At 37.1% G+C, this 14,714-nt stretch overlaps 2 protein-coding genes across 3 annotated transcripts in view; one reads left to right on the top strand and one right to left on the bottom strand.

Annotated features, from left to right (window-relative positions):
• Nucleotides 1-14,714, bottom strand: part of GFM1 (G elongation factor mitochondrial 1) — a 44,973-nt gene that overhangs the window by 17,073 nt on the left and 13,186 nt on the right. For both annotated transcript variants that reach the window (XM_077990667.1, NM_001261690.1), the window contains 5 exon segments: nucleotides 14,104-14,241; nucleotides 12,207-12,308; nucleotides 10,492-10,548; nucleotides 7,725-7,862; nucleotides 6,795-6,877 (listed from right to left, as the gene is read on the bottom strand). In XM_077990667.1, coding sequence (XP_077846793.1) covers nucleotides 6,795-6,877; nucleotides 7,725-7,862; nucleotides 10,492-10,548; nucleotides 12,207-12,308; nucleotides 14,104-14,241 — 518 coding nt within the window.
• On the top strand, nucleotides 531-6,678 carry LXN (latexin). Its single transcript, NM_001266988.1, is given in 6 exon segments — nucleotides 531-843; nucleotides 2,172-2,234; nucleotides 3,557-3,734; nucleotides 4,038-4,174; nucleotides 6,105-6,167; nucleotides 6,435-6,678. Coding segments are annotated over 6 exon segments (669 nt in total). The 5' UTR covers nucleotides 531-714; the 3' UTR covers nucleotides 6,534-6,678.

Raw genomic sequence — 14,714 nt, 5'->3', positions numbered from 1 at the left:
CTGATCCAAATTACATAATCCCCCAATTTAATATTATAGTTTGCAGATTCTCATACTTTGATTTGGGCAGAACTGGTCCAAAACCCACAAAGAGCTGAGGACGAGAAAGCCTCTTCCTGGACTCTCACAAGGGGAAGGGAAATGAAGGAATCGAATCACTACCTGGAGTGCCTGTGCACCTTGCCCTGTCAGGGACACTGCGTGCGGTGTATACGGAAGTTGCATTCCAGTATGCAAGCGAAGCAACCAGACTTTTTTTCCATGGACAGGAAACTGGAGGCTTCAGAGACGTCCTACATAAGCGAAGGCCAGAAAGCCCCACCCTGCACTTCTATAAAGGTTAATGAAAGGAAAGACGCAATCCCAGAGAACCTAGCCCACTGACTCCCTCCCCACACCTCCAACCGCTGGTGCCTGACAGCATGCTGGCCTCTCTTCCAGTAGGAACCGGCAGGCGGAGTAAGGAAGGCCGCTGCTGGCAGTAGCGGGGCGGGGCCTCAGAAGCAGCCAGCCCAGGGAGCTGGGAAGGAGAGAGCCTGAGCCCAAGCAGCAGCTTCCGGAGTCGGAAGTTGCTGAGAAAGAAGACAGACTGAAGGAGCTTGCGACTTTTTCGCCTCGGCAACCGGACCCAGCAGCAAGCAGGACGGGTGGCGCTCTGCTACTGGTCCCGTTAAGCCTCAGCAGCCCAAGCCCTGAAGTCACTGCTCTAACAGAATGGAAATCCCGCCGACCAACTACCCAGCCTCCAGGGCAGCCTTGGTGGCACAGAACTACATCAACTACCAGCAGGGGACCCCCCACAGGGTGTTTGAGGTGCAGAAGGTCAAACAAGCCAGCATGGAGGTGAGTTTAGCAGGGGGTGGCGCGCAGCGGGGGCTTCAGGATTGCGCTCCCTCCACTGACCCGAGGTCTCAGCCTTTGTGTGCAGATACTCCACGCCACCCCCTACCCACCTTCTGTTTTAGGACACACTGCTGGTATCTGGTCTTGAGATATTAAGGTTTCTGGGGGAATGTCTATACTACAGTCTCTGCAGACAGCCCGGGACTGTTTTCATCTTAAGGCAGAGACAAAGTTTTTACACGCACAGTTACAGGAAAATGGGAAAACGCTCTAAGTAATGGGGCAGCACTTTCCTTAAGTGTAACCTGTAGGAACCATTCGAAAGACTCTTAAGGCTGCCACGTTTCTCATCTGCTACTCTGATCTGGACCAACAAAAGCTCCCATCTTCCAAATGACTCTCTATTGCCTACATTTTAAGGCAAATCCTTATTAGACCCTTTGACCAAAATGAAGGAGGAAACAAACAGCAAGAGAAACCGACAAAGTCAAAGAATAAAAGCACTGTGGGCTGACGCTGGCCTTTAGCCACCCAAACACCACTACCACATGACTGCCTTAAAAGATGTGCGCCCTCTGCTAAAGGCTTGAGTTAAATGTTTAAGGCCTCAGCAATCACTAACGACGTTTGTTTTCATTTTACTAAAATCCACTGGATTTCAGATTATCCCTTATTTATCTGACAGAATTTTAACTGCTAACAGTCTTTAAGAGCTGACAGACCGTAGATCTTATTTTGAAACTGGACCAGATAACATAATTAGGTATAAATTTTCAACCAGTATTTTGATTTAAAAGTGAAACTCATTTCTTAGTCTTATAAAATTTGTTAATCATTTTGCAGTTCCACTAATATACAAGTAAAAACAATACTTAATTGTATTAAGTCTCCAATTGCTTTGCAGTAATCTGCCTCAAAATGAAATTCACGTTCATTGAACATTATTTGGAGGGTACACTGAGCTTTATGAAAAATCTTTTCAAAGATGACACTATTTGTCATCTTTAGAATTAAACACTGTTTCAAAATTTATGTAGAGACTTTAAGATCACAGATCCAGAGGTTAAAGTCTTTTGATGATTCAAAGTGAGCTGTGCCCAATTTGTATGCTTTTATCCTACCCTTTTGTTTTCATCCAAAATAAACCTGACAGGGGACTTGCTAGATTAGATGTTACATTCATGGTGACATGCCTTTTTCAAGATCTAAGGCTTTCACCATTCCCCTTCAGCCAGCCCCTCCAACCAAATGAGATGGATGCTTCTAACAATGCAAGTATAATGTTGTTATAATATTTTCTTGTCTCCATTACATTTGTTTAATTTTAGGATATTCCAGGAAGAGGACATAAGTATCGCCTTAAATTTGCTGTTGAAGAAATTATACAAAAAGTACGTCAATTTTTTTTTCTTTTTTCTTTGAGACAGGGTCTCTATCACCCAGGCTGAAGTGCAGTGGCGGAACATGGCTCACTGCAGCCTCAACTTCGTGGGCTCAGGCCATCCTCCTACCTCAGCCACCCCCAGTAGCTGGGACCACAGGTGCATGCCACCACACTTGGCTAATTTTTGTGATCCTCCTGCCTCTGCTTCCCAAAGTGCCAGGATTACAGGCATGAGCTACCATGCCCAGCCAAAATGTTCTTATTAAATCAAATTTAATTCTAAATATTCCAGATCATTTTTGCTGATCAAATCCATAACACTGATTAGTTTTACCTCTTTTTAAAAAGTTGTTGTGAAATCCCTGCCTCTAAAAATTACCATATGGGCAAAGTTTACAAGGATCAGTTCTTTACTATCGTTGGGTATTCCTAGGTATGTGAATTATTTCTACCAACCTACACAGAAAAAGACTATATACTTCAGTTCAAATGAATTTCCTTACTCTTAGGGCAATCAGCACTTATGCCTAATATAAATGAGTGAAGTAATTTACTCCCCAATCAATCACTTTCTTACGTCTGCTTTTCTCATTCTGTTTTTCATTGGGTTTTTAGAGAAATAATGTGTTCTTAGATATTCACAAGCAATAGAATGCCAGCTGATACCACCATTCATATAAAGATCCTCCAGTAATAAGGAAGGGAAATTTTAAAGATTATACACAACTGTCAAATTAGTAATGAGACAAACTTCAAAGAAAGCAATGGCAATCTGTACCACAGCCATCTTGAAATTTTAAAAAGCTTGCCTTTCTGTTGAGCATAATTCATAAGGAGATTCATTAAAAGGCATCTGAGCTGCTAGACAGCCATCTTTACAAAGCATAACCCAATGCTATAATCTTCTAATTTTATATCCAGACACAGACTGCTGCATCTGCATTTGAAAAAAATTATGTTATTTCAGGAGCAAGGAGTAAGAGTAATGGAAAAACTTTAAAAGTAACCAGAGTCTTGAGTTGGTATATAAAGTCAGACTAAAATCTGGCCTTGCAAGTGGACACCCCATTAATACTGAGATATATTCAGTTTTAAGACTAGACTTTACAAGATCATTTACAAGGTAAGTTACCTATTTTAGGGTACTCACATGATAAGTATAGAATATTAATAGGCCAGGCCCAGTTAGATACCTCTGAAAACATGCACTCTGAAGTCTAGTCTAAAACAACACCATTAGGGGCCTATGCTTTAAATCATATCTCAAAGATGATAATTAATAATGAATAGCCTCCTGTATATAAGGATCTTTTGCTAAATTTCAAACAGCAAGTTAAGGTGAACTGCACAGCTGAAGTACTTTACCCTTTAATGGGACAAGAAACTGCACCAGAAGTCAACTTCACATTTGAAGGAGAAACTGGAAAGAATCCAGATGAAGAAGACAACACATTTTATCAAAGACTCAAGTCGATGAAGGAACCACTAGAAGCACAAAATATTCCAGGTATATACATAAATATGGCATGAAAATCATTTGTTTGTTTCAACTTTAAAATCAATCTCAATTATCTATGCTTAAAATTGTTAGTTGCTAAGTATGTTAGAAACATGCAGGCTTTTGCAAAAATACTCATCTCCAATCTAATCCAACAAAAAAGAGGCCTCAGAAATTTCATAGATCCATAGCTTAATTAAATTATTTTCTGCACACATTTGAAGGAAACTAAGACATGATTTAGAATTTACATTTTGTTTTAAAAGGTTAATACTACATATATAATTATCATATAAATGTTTCTCCTACCAGACAATTTTGGAAATGTATCTCCAGAAATGACGCTCCTTCTACATTTAGCCTGGGTTGCCTGTGGTTATATAATATGGCAAAATTCTACCGAAGACACATGGTATAAAATGGTAAAAATTCAAACTGTCAAGCAAGTGGTAAGTAGTTTCTATAAAATACACTATTAATGGGGTTAATATTTATCAAAAGTATTGTAATTCATAATTCGATAAACAGTATCCCTATAGTCATTTTGTATTTAATAGCAAACCTGGGATTTCAAAGGGGAGGTCAGTTACAATCAAGATTAGAGAAGGTGAAGAATTGTAGGAAGAGTCCAAAGCAACAGTAACTGGTCTAAAAAGTTGTTTGATTTGGCTGAGAGATGCAAACCACAGGCCTCCTGTGCCTCAAACTTGCCTAATAACTGTGCTTGGTTAGTTGCATTCTCTGGGAACATACTGACTAGGAAGCATAACAATAGCAAGGCAAAGCCAAGGATTTCAATGAAACACTTTCTATTAACACACAGTATCTAGACTGCACTTTGCAAAAGCATCATGGTAATTGTAGCTCTTAATCTTTCAGGTTAGTCAAGTCAGATTTAACTATGATACTTTACTCAAACCCTCTTCTAGAACAAAAAGGTTTAGAGAGTTTTATTAGTAGCAGCAAGATAGAATCCCAGGTATACAATATACAGTCAGGTCTCTCTGTCCATGGGTTCTGCATCCATGGATACAAACAACTGAGAATCAAAAATATTTGGGGTAAAAAATGGATGGTAGCATCTGTACTGAACATGCACAGGTTTTTTGCTTGTCATGATTCCCTAATATAGAACTATTTACATAACATTTAGATTGTATTCGGTATTATAAGTAATCTAGAGATGATTTAAAGTATATGAAAGGGTATGCATAGGTTATATGGAAATACTACACTGTTTTATGTCAGAGACTTAAGCATCTGTGGATTTTGGTATCTGAGGGGAATCCTGGAACCAGTGCTCCATGGATACTAAGGGACAATTGTAATGACTCTCCTCACCTTTAATCTGCTCTATAAAGATCCTCAGGGCCACTTTTTATGGCAGTCACAAGCAAAGCTGTGCTTTCAGAAGAGGAAAGTCTTGAGTTATAATCCGACATTTAGCTTTTATGCTCAGCTTAATACAGACTATTTCCCTTAGCAATCTAAGTTTTGTGTTCAACTTACTATAGTCATGCCATACTGAAACTTTTTTTTCCCTCTACTGTACAGTACAGAAAAAAGCTTAATTACACAATCACATAACTATACTCACTACATTTTATTATTCTCAGGTGTTCTGGTTTCATTTGTTTGTTTGTTTGTTTGCCTGTTTTTGAGACAGGGTTTCACTCTGTTGCCCAGGCTGGAGTGTATTAGTGTGATCATGGCTCGCTGCAGTCTCAACTTCCCAGGTTCAGGCGGTCCTTCCGCCTCAGCCTCCCAAGTGGCTGGGAGTACAGGCGCACACAGCCATGCCTGGCTAATTTTTTGTTTCTTCTCATAGAGACGTGGTTTCACTGTGTTTCCCAGACTGTTCTTAAACTCCTAGGCTCAGGCAAGTTGCCTACCTCGGCGCCCCCGAAGTGCGGGATTACAGGTGTGAGTCACTGTGCCTGGCCTTATTTTTCAGTTTTCAAAAAGAAAATTTCTATTGTAAAATTGTATTATTTCAATGTAAACACCCATTGCTACAGTTTATCCCATAAATTATGCTTTTCTGTACAATGGAAACACGAAGGGTTCTTAAATAACAAGCTACACTTGGTAATTCTCTTAAGTAGCTACCACAACTTGGAAACTAAAAACAGGTAAACATTTTTTGGGGAACAAATATAAAATCATGATTTTAAACTGAATCTTGAAAGAACACTTTATTTAGTGTAAGAGAATAGATTTTCTGTCACATTAAACTGAAATTCTGACATTCAATTTTTATTTTTACCTAAATATAAATATTATATTCATCTACTAATCAAAGATGATTTTCAAAATTAAATGTAATTTTTTGCCAATGATATTAAGTTTTAAACAACAGGTTTTTATTTTTTGTCACAGCAAAGAAATGATGACTTTATTGAATTAGACTACACCATTCTACTTCATGATATAGGATCTCAGGTAAAGTATAATTTACCTTTATTTGATGCCATTCTGAAAACTGAGACTCCCTGTATTGCCAAAGTATGCTTTATTAATTTTGACTCTAAATCAGAATTCATGTAAATCCAGATAGGCACCATATTTCAGTATATTATAGCTGTAGCAATTTAACAAAAGTACTATTCTTTGCGAAGACTGTTTTATCTCTAACAAAATATAAACCCAACTACATTTTCCTAAATGTTTTCTGAATTTTATCATGGCATTAATTTTCTTCACTTGCAGGAGATTATTCCCTGGCAAATGCAAGTTCTCTGGCATCCACAATATGGCACTAAAGTAAAACATAACAGCCGTCTGCCAAAGGAAGTACAACTGGAATAAACAAAAACCCTAACACTGGAAGTGTAAACATGTCTATTAATGATGTATATGCCAATTTCACTGGCATCTAGCTTATGAGGTCAAATAATCCCAAAGTGTCACTTTATATAAATGTCTTGATTATGGTATAGAACTTTATAGATTCATAATACAAAGTATCCCTATATAAAAATGTCTTTATGACAGTAATAGTGGTATGTATATCCAAAATAAAAAGCTTCAATTTCAGCCTCATAATGTTTAATTACGTTGCATACTTACGGGACAGGGGCAGTAATGGTCTCTCGAAAGGCAACTTTTGGCTTTCCTGTGATACAAGGACAGCCATATTCTCTTTCCATCCTCTAAAAAGAGTGGGGAAAATATTATTCAAATTTAAAAAAATAAACTGAAAGAAAAACTCCTGAGCATCTTATATATCTTAGTAGCATTCATTTAAATATAATAGATAAACAAATCTTAAATCATTTTAGTATTTTATAAGGATTAGGTATGTGATACTTAATACAAACTGCTTTTACAGATTTTATATAAATGAATTCTAAGTTACATTGGTTAATTTATATTTACCTCCAATTAATCTACCCACTAAAACGTCACCATTGTTCCATATTATTATATATTCATTTGAATAATATATAAATCTGTTGTCAGGATTTTCTATCTCAACTTCAAAGATATGATCTCATCAAAATTTCTAATCACATACCTTTGTTTTTTACTTATATATCCATACATACAAGACCTTTCCTGGGAAGGTATAGGCCCCACCTTCCTTTTATCTATATTATAATGATCTTCAATTATTGACTTGAGAAGAAATGGCCTGAAGAGTTGGTACAACCGCAGGTTGTCTCCCTAAGGCTTGAACCAGGATTTACCTGACCCAGTTAACCATGACCTGGAGATGGACAGATATTCTTGTTGCAAATCCCCTGAGCCTTGATTCTAGGGGTCTAGAACATTTTACAAATAAAAAGGTTTAGAGATCAAAAATAATTATTTTGTAACACATAGTAGCGGAAGCAGTAGACCACATCTGCATACAAACCAGAGTGAAGTTAGAGACATTAGATTGAGACATTAGATGAAAAACCAGTTAGTTAGAGACATTAGATTGAGAATTATTGACTTTTAACAAAACAGATGGTAATAAATTGATTTTAACTTAACTTCGTTATTATTCATTACCTGAGCATAGATTTCCAGGTGTAATTCTCCCATTCCAGATACAATTGTCTCTTTGTTCTCAGTGTCAAAGTGTACTTTAAATGTGGGATCTTCTCTTGTAAACCTGCCAATACCTTTTGAAAACTTTTCCAGATCGTTCTTCAAAAGAAGAAGAAAATCACTATATGTTTTACTGCGCATGATAAGCAATGGGATTTTAGAGAAAACTTTACTGAATGAAATAAAATACATCAGCAGTTAAGAAATAAAAATGATACACATCTAGTTCTACTCCATTTTTAAAAACAATGTGAGCTTGGATACCGCACAGCCAAGAGAGCAGGGAATAGCTCACTGAAAAGAATTTTCTTTCCATACCAAGATAGAAAACAAGAGTCCAAGACTTCACTCTATGCCCTTTCCTCTTATACTGACAAACTGTCGTTTTGTGAAAATTGCCCATAAAGCAGAAATTGGAATCTGTGTTACATTTTAGAAATCCTATACATAATCAAAGGAATCAGCATGTTTACCAAGACACTATTGTAGATCCAAGCAGGATAGTTAAGACCAACAAATAGGCAAATACCACAATGAGACTTGTCCCTTTCAAAACAGTCTGCTTGGATGTGGTATGATGCACCTTTTTTCTCGTTAGATGACATGTAATCCCATGTGGTAAGCAAAGTGATGGCCCTCCAAAGATACCCTAATCCTCCCAAATCTGTCAATATGCTGCCTTACATAGTAAAGGGGACTTTGCAAATGTAATTAAGGTTACAGACCTGGAGATGGGGAGATTGTTATCAATTATCTAGGTGGGTACAACAAAATCATGTGTGCCTTTAAAACATGGAGGAAGCCAGAAGGGTGGATCAGAGGGATTCCATGAAGGAAGAAGTGGCAGGAGATATCTGAAGCATGAAAGGGACTTAACCAGCTGTTGCCGGCACTAAAGATGGAGGAAGCGGGCCACAAGCCAAGGAAGGTGGGTAGCCTCTAGAAGCTAGGAACAGCCCTCAGGTAACAATCATCAAAGAAATGGGGACCCCCATCCTACAACCACAAGGAATTGAATACTGCCAATAACCTGAGTAAGGAGAGAAATGATCCCATAGAGCCTTCAGAAAGGAAAACAGCATTGCCAATATCTTGATTAATTTAGCCCTTTGAGAACAGTTATCAGTCTATGATCCACAGAACTATAAAATAATATATTTGTGTTGTTTTAAGCCACATGTGGTAACTTCCTATGTCAGCAATAGAAAACTTATATGCCCAGTACCACCAATATTAACAGCTATCATTTACCACACACCCGGAGCTGTGGTATGTGTTTTGCATACGTTTTCTCAAATCCCAACCACAATGCTGCAAGGCAGAATTATCCACATTTTATAGGTGAGGAAATGAGGTACAGAGAGTTTAAGTGACTTGTTCAAGGCCACACAGCTATTGCATGGCAAAGCTGGGACTGAATCCCAGTTTAGTCTTTCTAGGTCTTTTGCCTTTTTCCTGCACAAGCCAGATACTCTCAACTTAGAAACATCATGCCTGCCCCTACTATTGAGACTCATGGAGACTTCATTATTTGATTTAAATTAACTTATTCCAGCAAGCAAACATCTTCAAACTTTTTAATGCATACACAACCCCAAAACACCAAAAAACCTTCTGGATATTGAAGCATTGATTTCCCTCCATTATTGTAAATTATCAACAGTTAAGTGTCTTAAATAAACTCTGAATTTAGGAATGAAAAAGCATAATACATAAGTTCTAACCTTGCATACTTCCAAAGAGAAAAGCAAGCAATTTTAACAACGTACTTGGAATAAACTACGGTATCCTACTGAGGTTAAGATGTAAGGTTCACCTTTCCTCAAGTTCCTGAGAAAATGCAGTAATTTAATATGTCTTGCCACCTCAATTTTCTCTTTTCTATATTGAGGAAAGGTCTGGTAAACCTCAAGATTCCTCAAAATAGATGTAGTAGTAGCTGTTAGTGATATATCACACATGACAATTCATCAGAGTATGTTTTGTAATAAGTTCTGTATAACAAATCACAAAATGTTCACTCAATGTATGAATAAGTGAATTTCAATATACCACATTAACATGATTGTTATGAATGCCAAGGCAACTTAAGAACTAAAAAATTATGGTTTAAGATCAGACTAATTCCTATGGCAAAGAATGAAAATGCAAAACCTAACCAGGCAATTTTGGATTTATTAAAAGTTAAATTACATCAACCCAATTATAAAACTATAAAGCATAAAATTATCTTAAAAATTATATTTCAAAGTGAAAAAAAGTCTTATTTTCAGGCTTTCCATGCAATACTCAGACACTTACCTCAGAAATACCACAAAACCTAGAGCTATATTATAACCTACGAGTCGATTAATCAGTTCAACATTCTAAAGTACTTTATAGTGGGGTTTTACTACAACTTACGAGAAATGCCCCTGACTCCCCATTTTCAGTTATTTATGATTTGAATCCGGGAAGTTACACTTACCACTCTGAAGCCAACAATATACTAAAGAGTTATAAAGTACAGTAATGTGAATATTTTAACACCATCCATTTCTTCAAATATACTGAGAAGTTATCATTAGGAACAGACTGGTAAATTTAAAAAGAAGATCTCAATACCAACAGAGGAAACAGAGACCATAAGACTGCTGGTTATTACAAGATATCGAGTGCATGGTAGAGAGAGATGAAAAAGAGCTCAAGTTTTAATTGTGATATACTGAGCTTTAAATCAAACTCCTACCTTGTTAGAAGGCTTCATTGCTATTGAAATGACAGGATCAGGAACATGAATTGACTCCTAAAATATTTTTAAAAGAAAACAGAAGAATTCAAAAACAGACCCACATGGGTCAGGGATAGATTAATGTGCCACTTCACAACAGAACAAAGGATAAATACTAGCCATTGTCTTTAGGCTAGACAATATATATCTTGATGTGTTTTGCATTAAATACATATATTAATACAACATATTAATAAATAAATAAAGCTATCTACTTATATAAGTTCCCCCTTCCCAAAATAAAATTAATGAATGTATTTATTTACCTGTTTAACATAATCACTACAACTAATCCAAATACTGAGATGTGAAATTCTTATTGCTTGGTGGCTGTTGCAATCTTCTAAGTTACTTTATTTAATCAAAATATACTACAATTACTGATAAGGCAAACAGAGAAAGGGCACCACATTCTTCATACCCATGATACCTCATTTAATCAATTACAACTCTGAGAAGCAGGCATTATCCCAATTTTACAAATAAAGTCACTAAAGCCTTGGAAATAAGGTAAAACAAATTGGCTAAGGGCCAGGAGGTAGTATAGGGCAAAGGTGACACTCTAACCAAGGCCTATTTGTTTCAAAGCCTTGGTAAGCACTTCCCACAACCACCAATCACTTCATGTTGCTAATGAGAAGTACTTAGAGAAGGTCTTATCAATAATACTTAGAAAACATTCCTTTTATCTGGATCTCAAACAAAAATTGTATAGATTTATGCTTTTTTGTAGTGTCCTAAATCAACAGGTAATACTACACACATTAGAGAATATTATAGACAAAAAAACTAAACTATAAAATCATGAATTCATCATTAGATAGCAGGAAGTATTACAGTGCTAATCTGTTAGAGTTGGGTCAGTACTTATGTAAATGACCCACTGCAAATTACCTATGTACTCATCATACTCTTTCTTTACTGAATTCATGAAAGAGATCACTCTTATGAACAAATGGCCATAATGTAACAGAATTTGCTCTACTACAGAAGCAAAAAAGGTGAGTGAGTGAAGGGAATTCAAAGGCAGGAACTACCTGTGCATGCTCCTCCCTCAGAATCCCTCAATGATAAAAAGGGACTTCTGAGTTCCAAACGGCAGGCTGTTTCTATAAATCAGACTGTGTAGTTGCATATTGCCTTCTGAGCCTGGTTATGTTCTGTTATCCCAAGTCTAGTCTAAATGTTACAGTCTGGTCTCACAAGGGATTGAGGGAACAGTACACTTTCCTGCTACTGAGTTAGTAAGGAAGTAGCACTCCACTGAAACTAGCTTGACGCTAGTGGTAACAATTAGAAATGCACCCCGAGTGTGGATGCAGGTCTCAGGGTGGAGGAATCAGAGCCACACTGTCCAGGTACCATCTGGTGGAGATTTTTCCTTCTTGCTAAACTTGGGAGGATTGTGGATCCTCCAAGTTTTCCTTTTTACTATAGTCAAAACTCTTCCTACTTTTTACTATGAAAAAACCAAGTGAATTAGCTTACACAGCAGTTGTCTAATTGACATTCAAAGAGCTATAACCAACATTCAAAGAGCCACCACTAACTTGATGACTGTGGTACTCAATGAAAACTTCTGTGGTTGTTTTTCTGAAGTATTAAATGCACTACATGAAAAAACAGACTTTTAAAATTCTAGTGATAAGTAGCTTTGAAATTAAATGGCTTACCATGGAAAGGTCACTGTTGGCTTTGTTTGTGAACGTGTCTCCACTAGCACAGTCAATGCCAAACAATGCACAGATGTCTCCAGCATATACTTCCTCAACATCCTAAAAAAACAAATAAAACAAAATGATATTTGATATAAGTAATACAAATAAAGACGTGGTAACTAAAAAGTAACTGTACAGTACACACATTGTATATAAATAAGCATGGCAGAATCTCTCAGCTTGAATTCTATAGTGAATTAGCTAGAACCAATACAACAACAATCAACCATGCTAAGATGTATTTTTAAAAGGCCTTCATTTAAACCATATGTCAACAGACAAGATTTTAAACAGAAAACTCATTACTTGAAGGATCTGCAGTACCAACAACACAGTGCCTCAAAGTTCTAAAGTTATTTCTATGGAATTAAAAGGCATGTACTGGCGGGGCATGGTGGCTCACGTCTGTAATACCAGCACTTTGGGAGGTCGAGGCGAGTGAATCACCTGAGATGAGGAGTTTGAGACCAGCCTGCCCAACATGGTGAAACCTTGTCTCTACTAAAAATACAAAAAATTAGCCAGGCATGGTGGCGGGTGCCTGTAATCCCAGCTACTCGGGAGGCTGAGGTAGGAGAAACACTTAAAACTGGGAGGCTGAGGTTGCAGTGAGCCAAGATCGCGCCACTGCACTCCAGCGTGGGAGACAAGAGCAAAACTCCATCTCAAAAAAAAAAAAAAAAAGGCATGTACTATATATGTTGCCGCAGTTAGACAATGAGATTGTGTATGACAGAGATATACCAGGAAACCTGTAAAGGAAGTTTTGAAAACAAAGGAGAATGGAGCCCACTGTACTAAAAATAATTTTAATTTCTCACAGATGCAAGCAGTCAAGAAAACACAGGAAATCTAAGAACAAAGCATTGGTGCCTCCAAGCTTCCTAGTTTTTGTCCTTTTACATTTACAGTTCATTCACAACAACTGTGGCTGTGAGTAAACATGTCTTTCTTTAATGGTGACACAGCTACACAAATCTTCCAGCTCCTGGTCCATGAAACAGCTATGACAATCATTTAGCCTGCCCCCTGCTGCCTATCTCACAAAACAGCAATGCTGTTGGGTTTTGAGACTGACAATTCCTCCTCTAGAAGAAACAAAAGTTATAGCTACCAAAAAATTCATAAGATTTTGCTTAGACTGATACATTTCTCCAGGAATATATAGCTGGATTGGGAGAGGGTGGGAGTAGGGGACAAACTCATGCACTCAGTATTCCTTCCAAGAACTAACCATAAGGACTACAGAAGGCTATAGCAGACTCCAAGCCAACTCAAGAATTCAAGGCGTAAGTCAAAGTTTATCTCCCAGATCAGCCCCTGAAGCTTTAAATCTTCAGGTGGATTCTGGCCCCAATATGGTCCTGTAGTGGGTTCTACAATAGGAATAAAAGCTCCGGGGTTAAACAGGGCTTTTGTGCCTGCTGTATTTCAGAAAGTAAATAAAACAATGTGGAAAAGTGTGTAAATTTATGATTCTCTTATCTTTAAGAATCACAGTTCCACAGTCTTAAATGCCTATTACATTCTTTGTAATGATAGTTCTTGAGGAAAGTACTGAATCTTTTATTCTGAGTGTTAGGAAACTATCTCTTTTCCTTAACCCAGGCTCTTGAGAAAATATAACTAATTCACAACTAGTGGTATTTAAAAAAACTGAGTTGTTAACATCTGCTAATTTAGCCTATAGCAAAGTGCTAGATCAGAGCTGCAACACATTTAAGTAAAAAGGAAGAAACTAGGAACATACATTTAACCAGAATTAATTTTCTAGTGGGGCTCAGGATACCAAGAAAGGTCTATTTCACCCATATTAGAGGAATTTCTAATCTCACGATGACCCTGTACTTGCCTCCATCATGTCGGCATGCATGCGAGTCAGCCGTTGCAATCGTACTTTCTTTCTTGTCCTTGTGTTATAGATGGTGTCACCCTTCTTTAGCTCTCCCTGGTAAATGCGAACGTAAGTTAATTGTCCAAATCGACCTACCTAGAAGTCAAGATCGGGTAGGGGCAAGAAGAATAAAAAGAAACATAATAATCAAAGTACTGAGGAAAGCTTCATAAGTCCCTCCGAGTATTCTCTACCAATTTTAGTAAACTATCTTACATACTTCAGTTTATTGTCATAAACTAATACTAGCTTTGAACACAGATAAATGGCTGTTATTCATCAATCTTTTTGGTATCACAATCTAAGTTATTTCTGTTTCCTTTGAAATAAGCTATTAGTATTAGAACAAAATTTTTAAATTTTTTACATAATACAGAAGTATCTTTTGCCTTCTAACATTATTTCGTAAGTTTAATACAATAAGATATCAGACAAAACAAGGTATAATTGGAAAAACAACAAAGATACCATTAGAAACAGTAGGTGTGTGCTATACATCTAAAATACAATCTCTGATAATCATGTGGAAAATTATGCAAGTAAGAGTTCTGTGGCTGGGCTGGTCGCTC

This window comes from Macaca mulatta, chromosome 2 (genome assembly GCF_049350105.2).
Source record: "Macaca mulatta isolate MMU2019108-1 chromosome 2, T2T-MMU8v2.0, whole genome shotgun sequence".
NCBI classification, from domain to species: domain Eukaryota; kingdom Metazoa; phylum Chordata; class Mammalia; order Primates; family Cercopithecidae; genus Macaca; species Macaca mulatta.
This window is presented reverse-complemented; position numbering and strand designations above follow the sequence as displayed.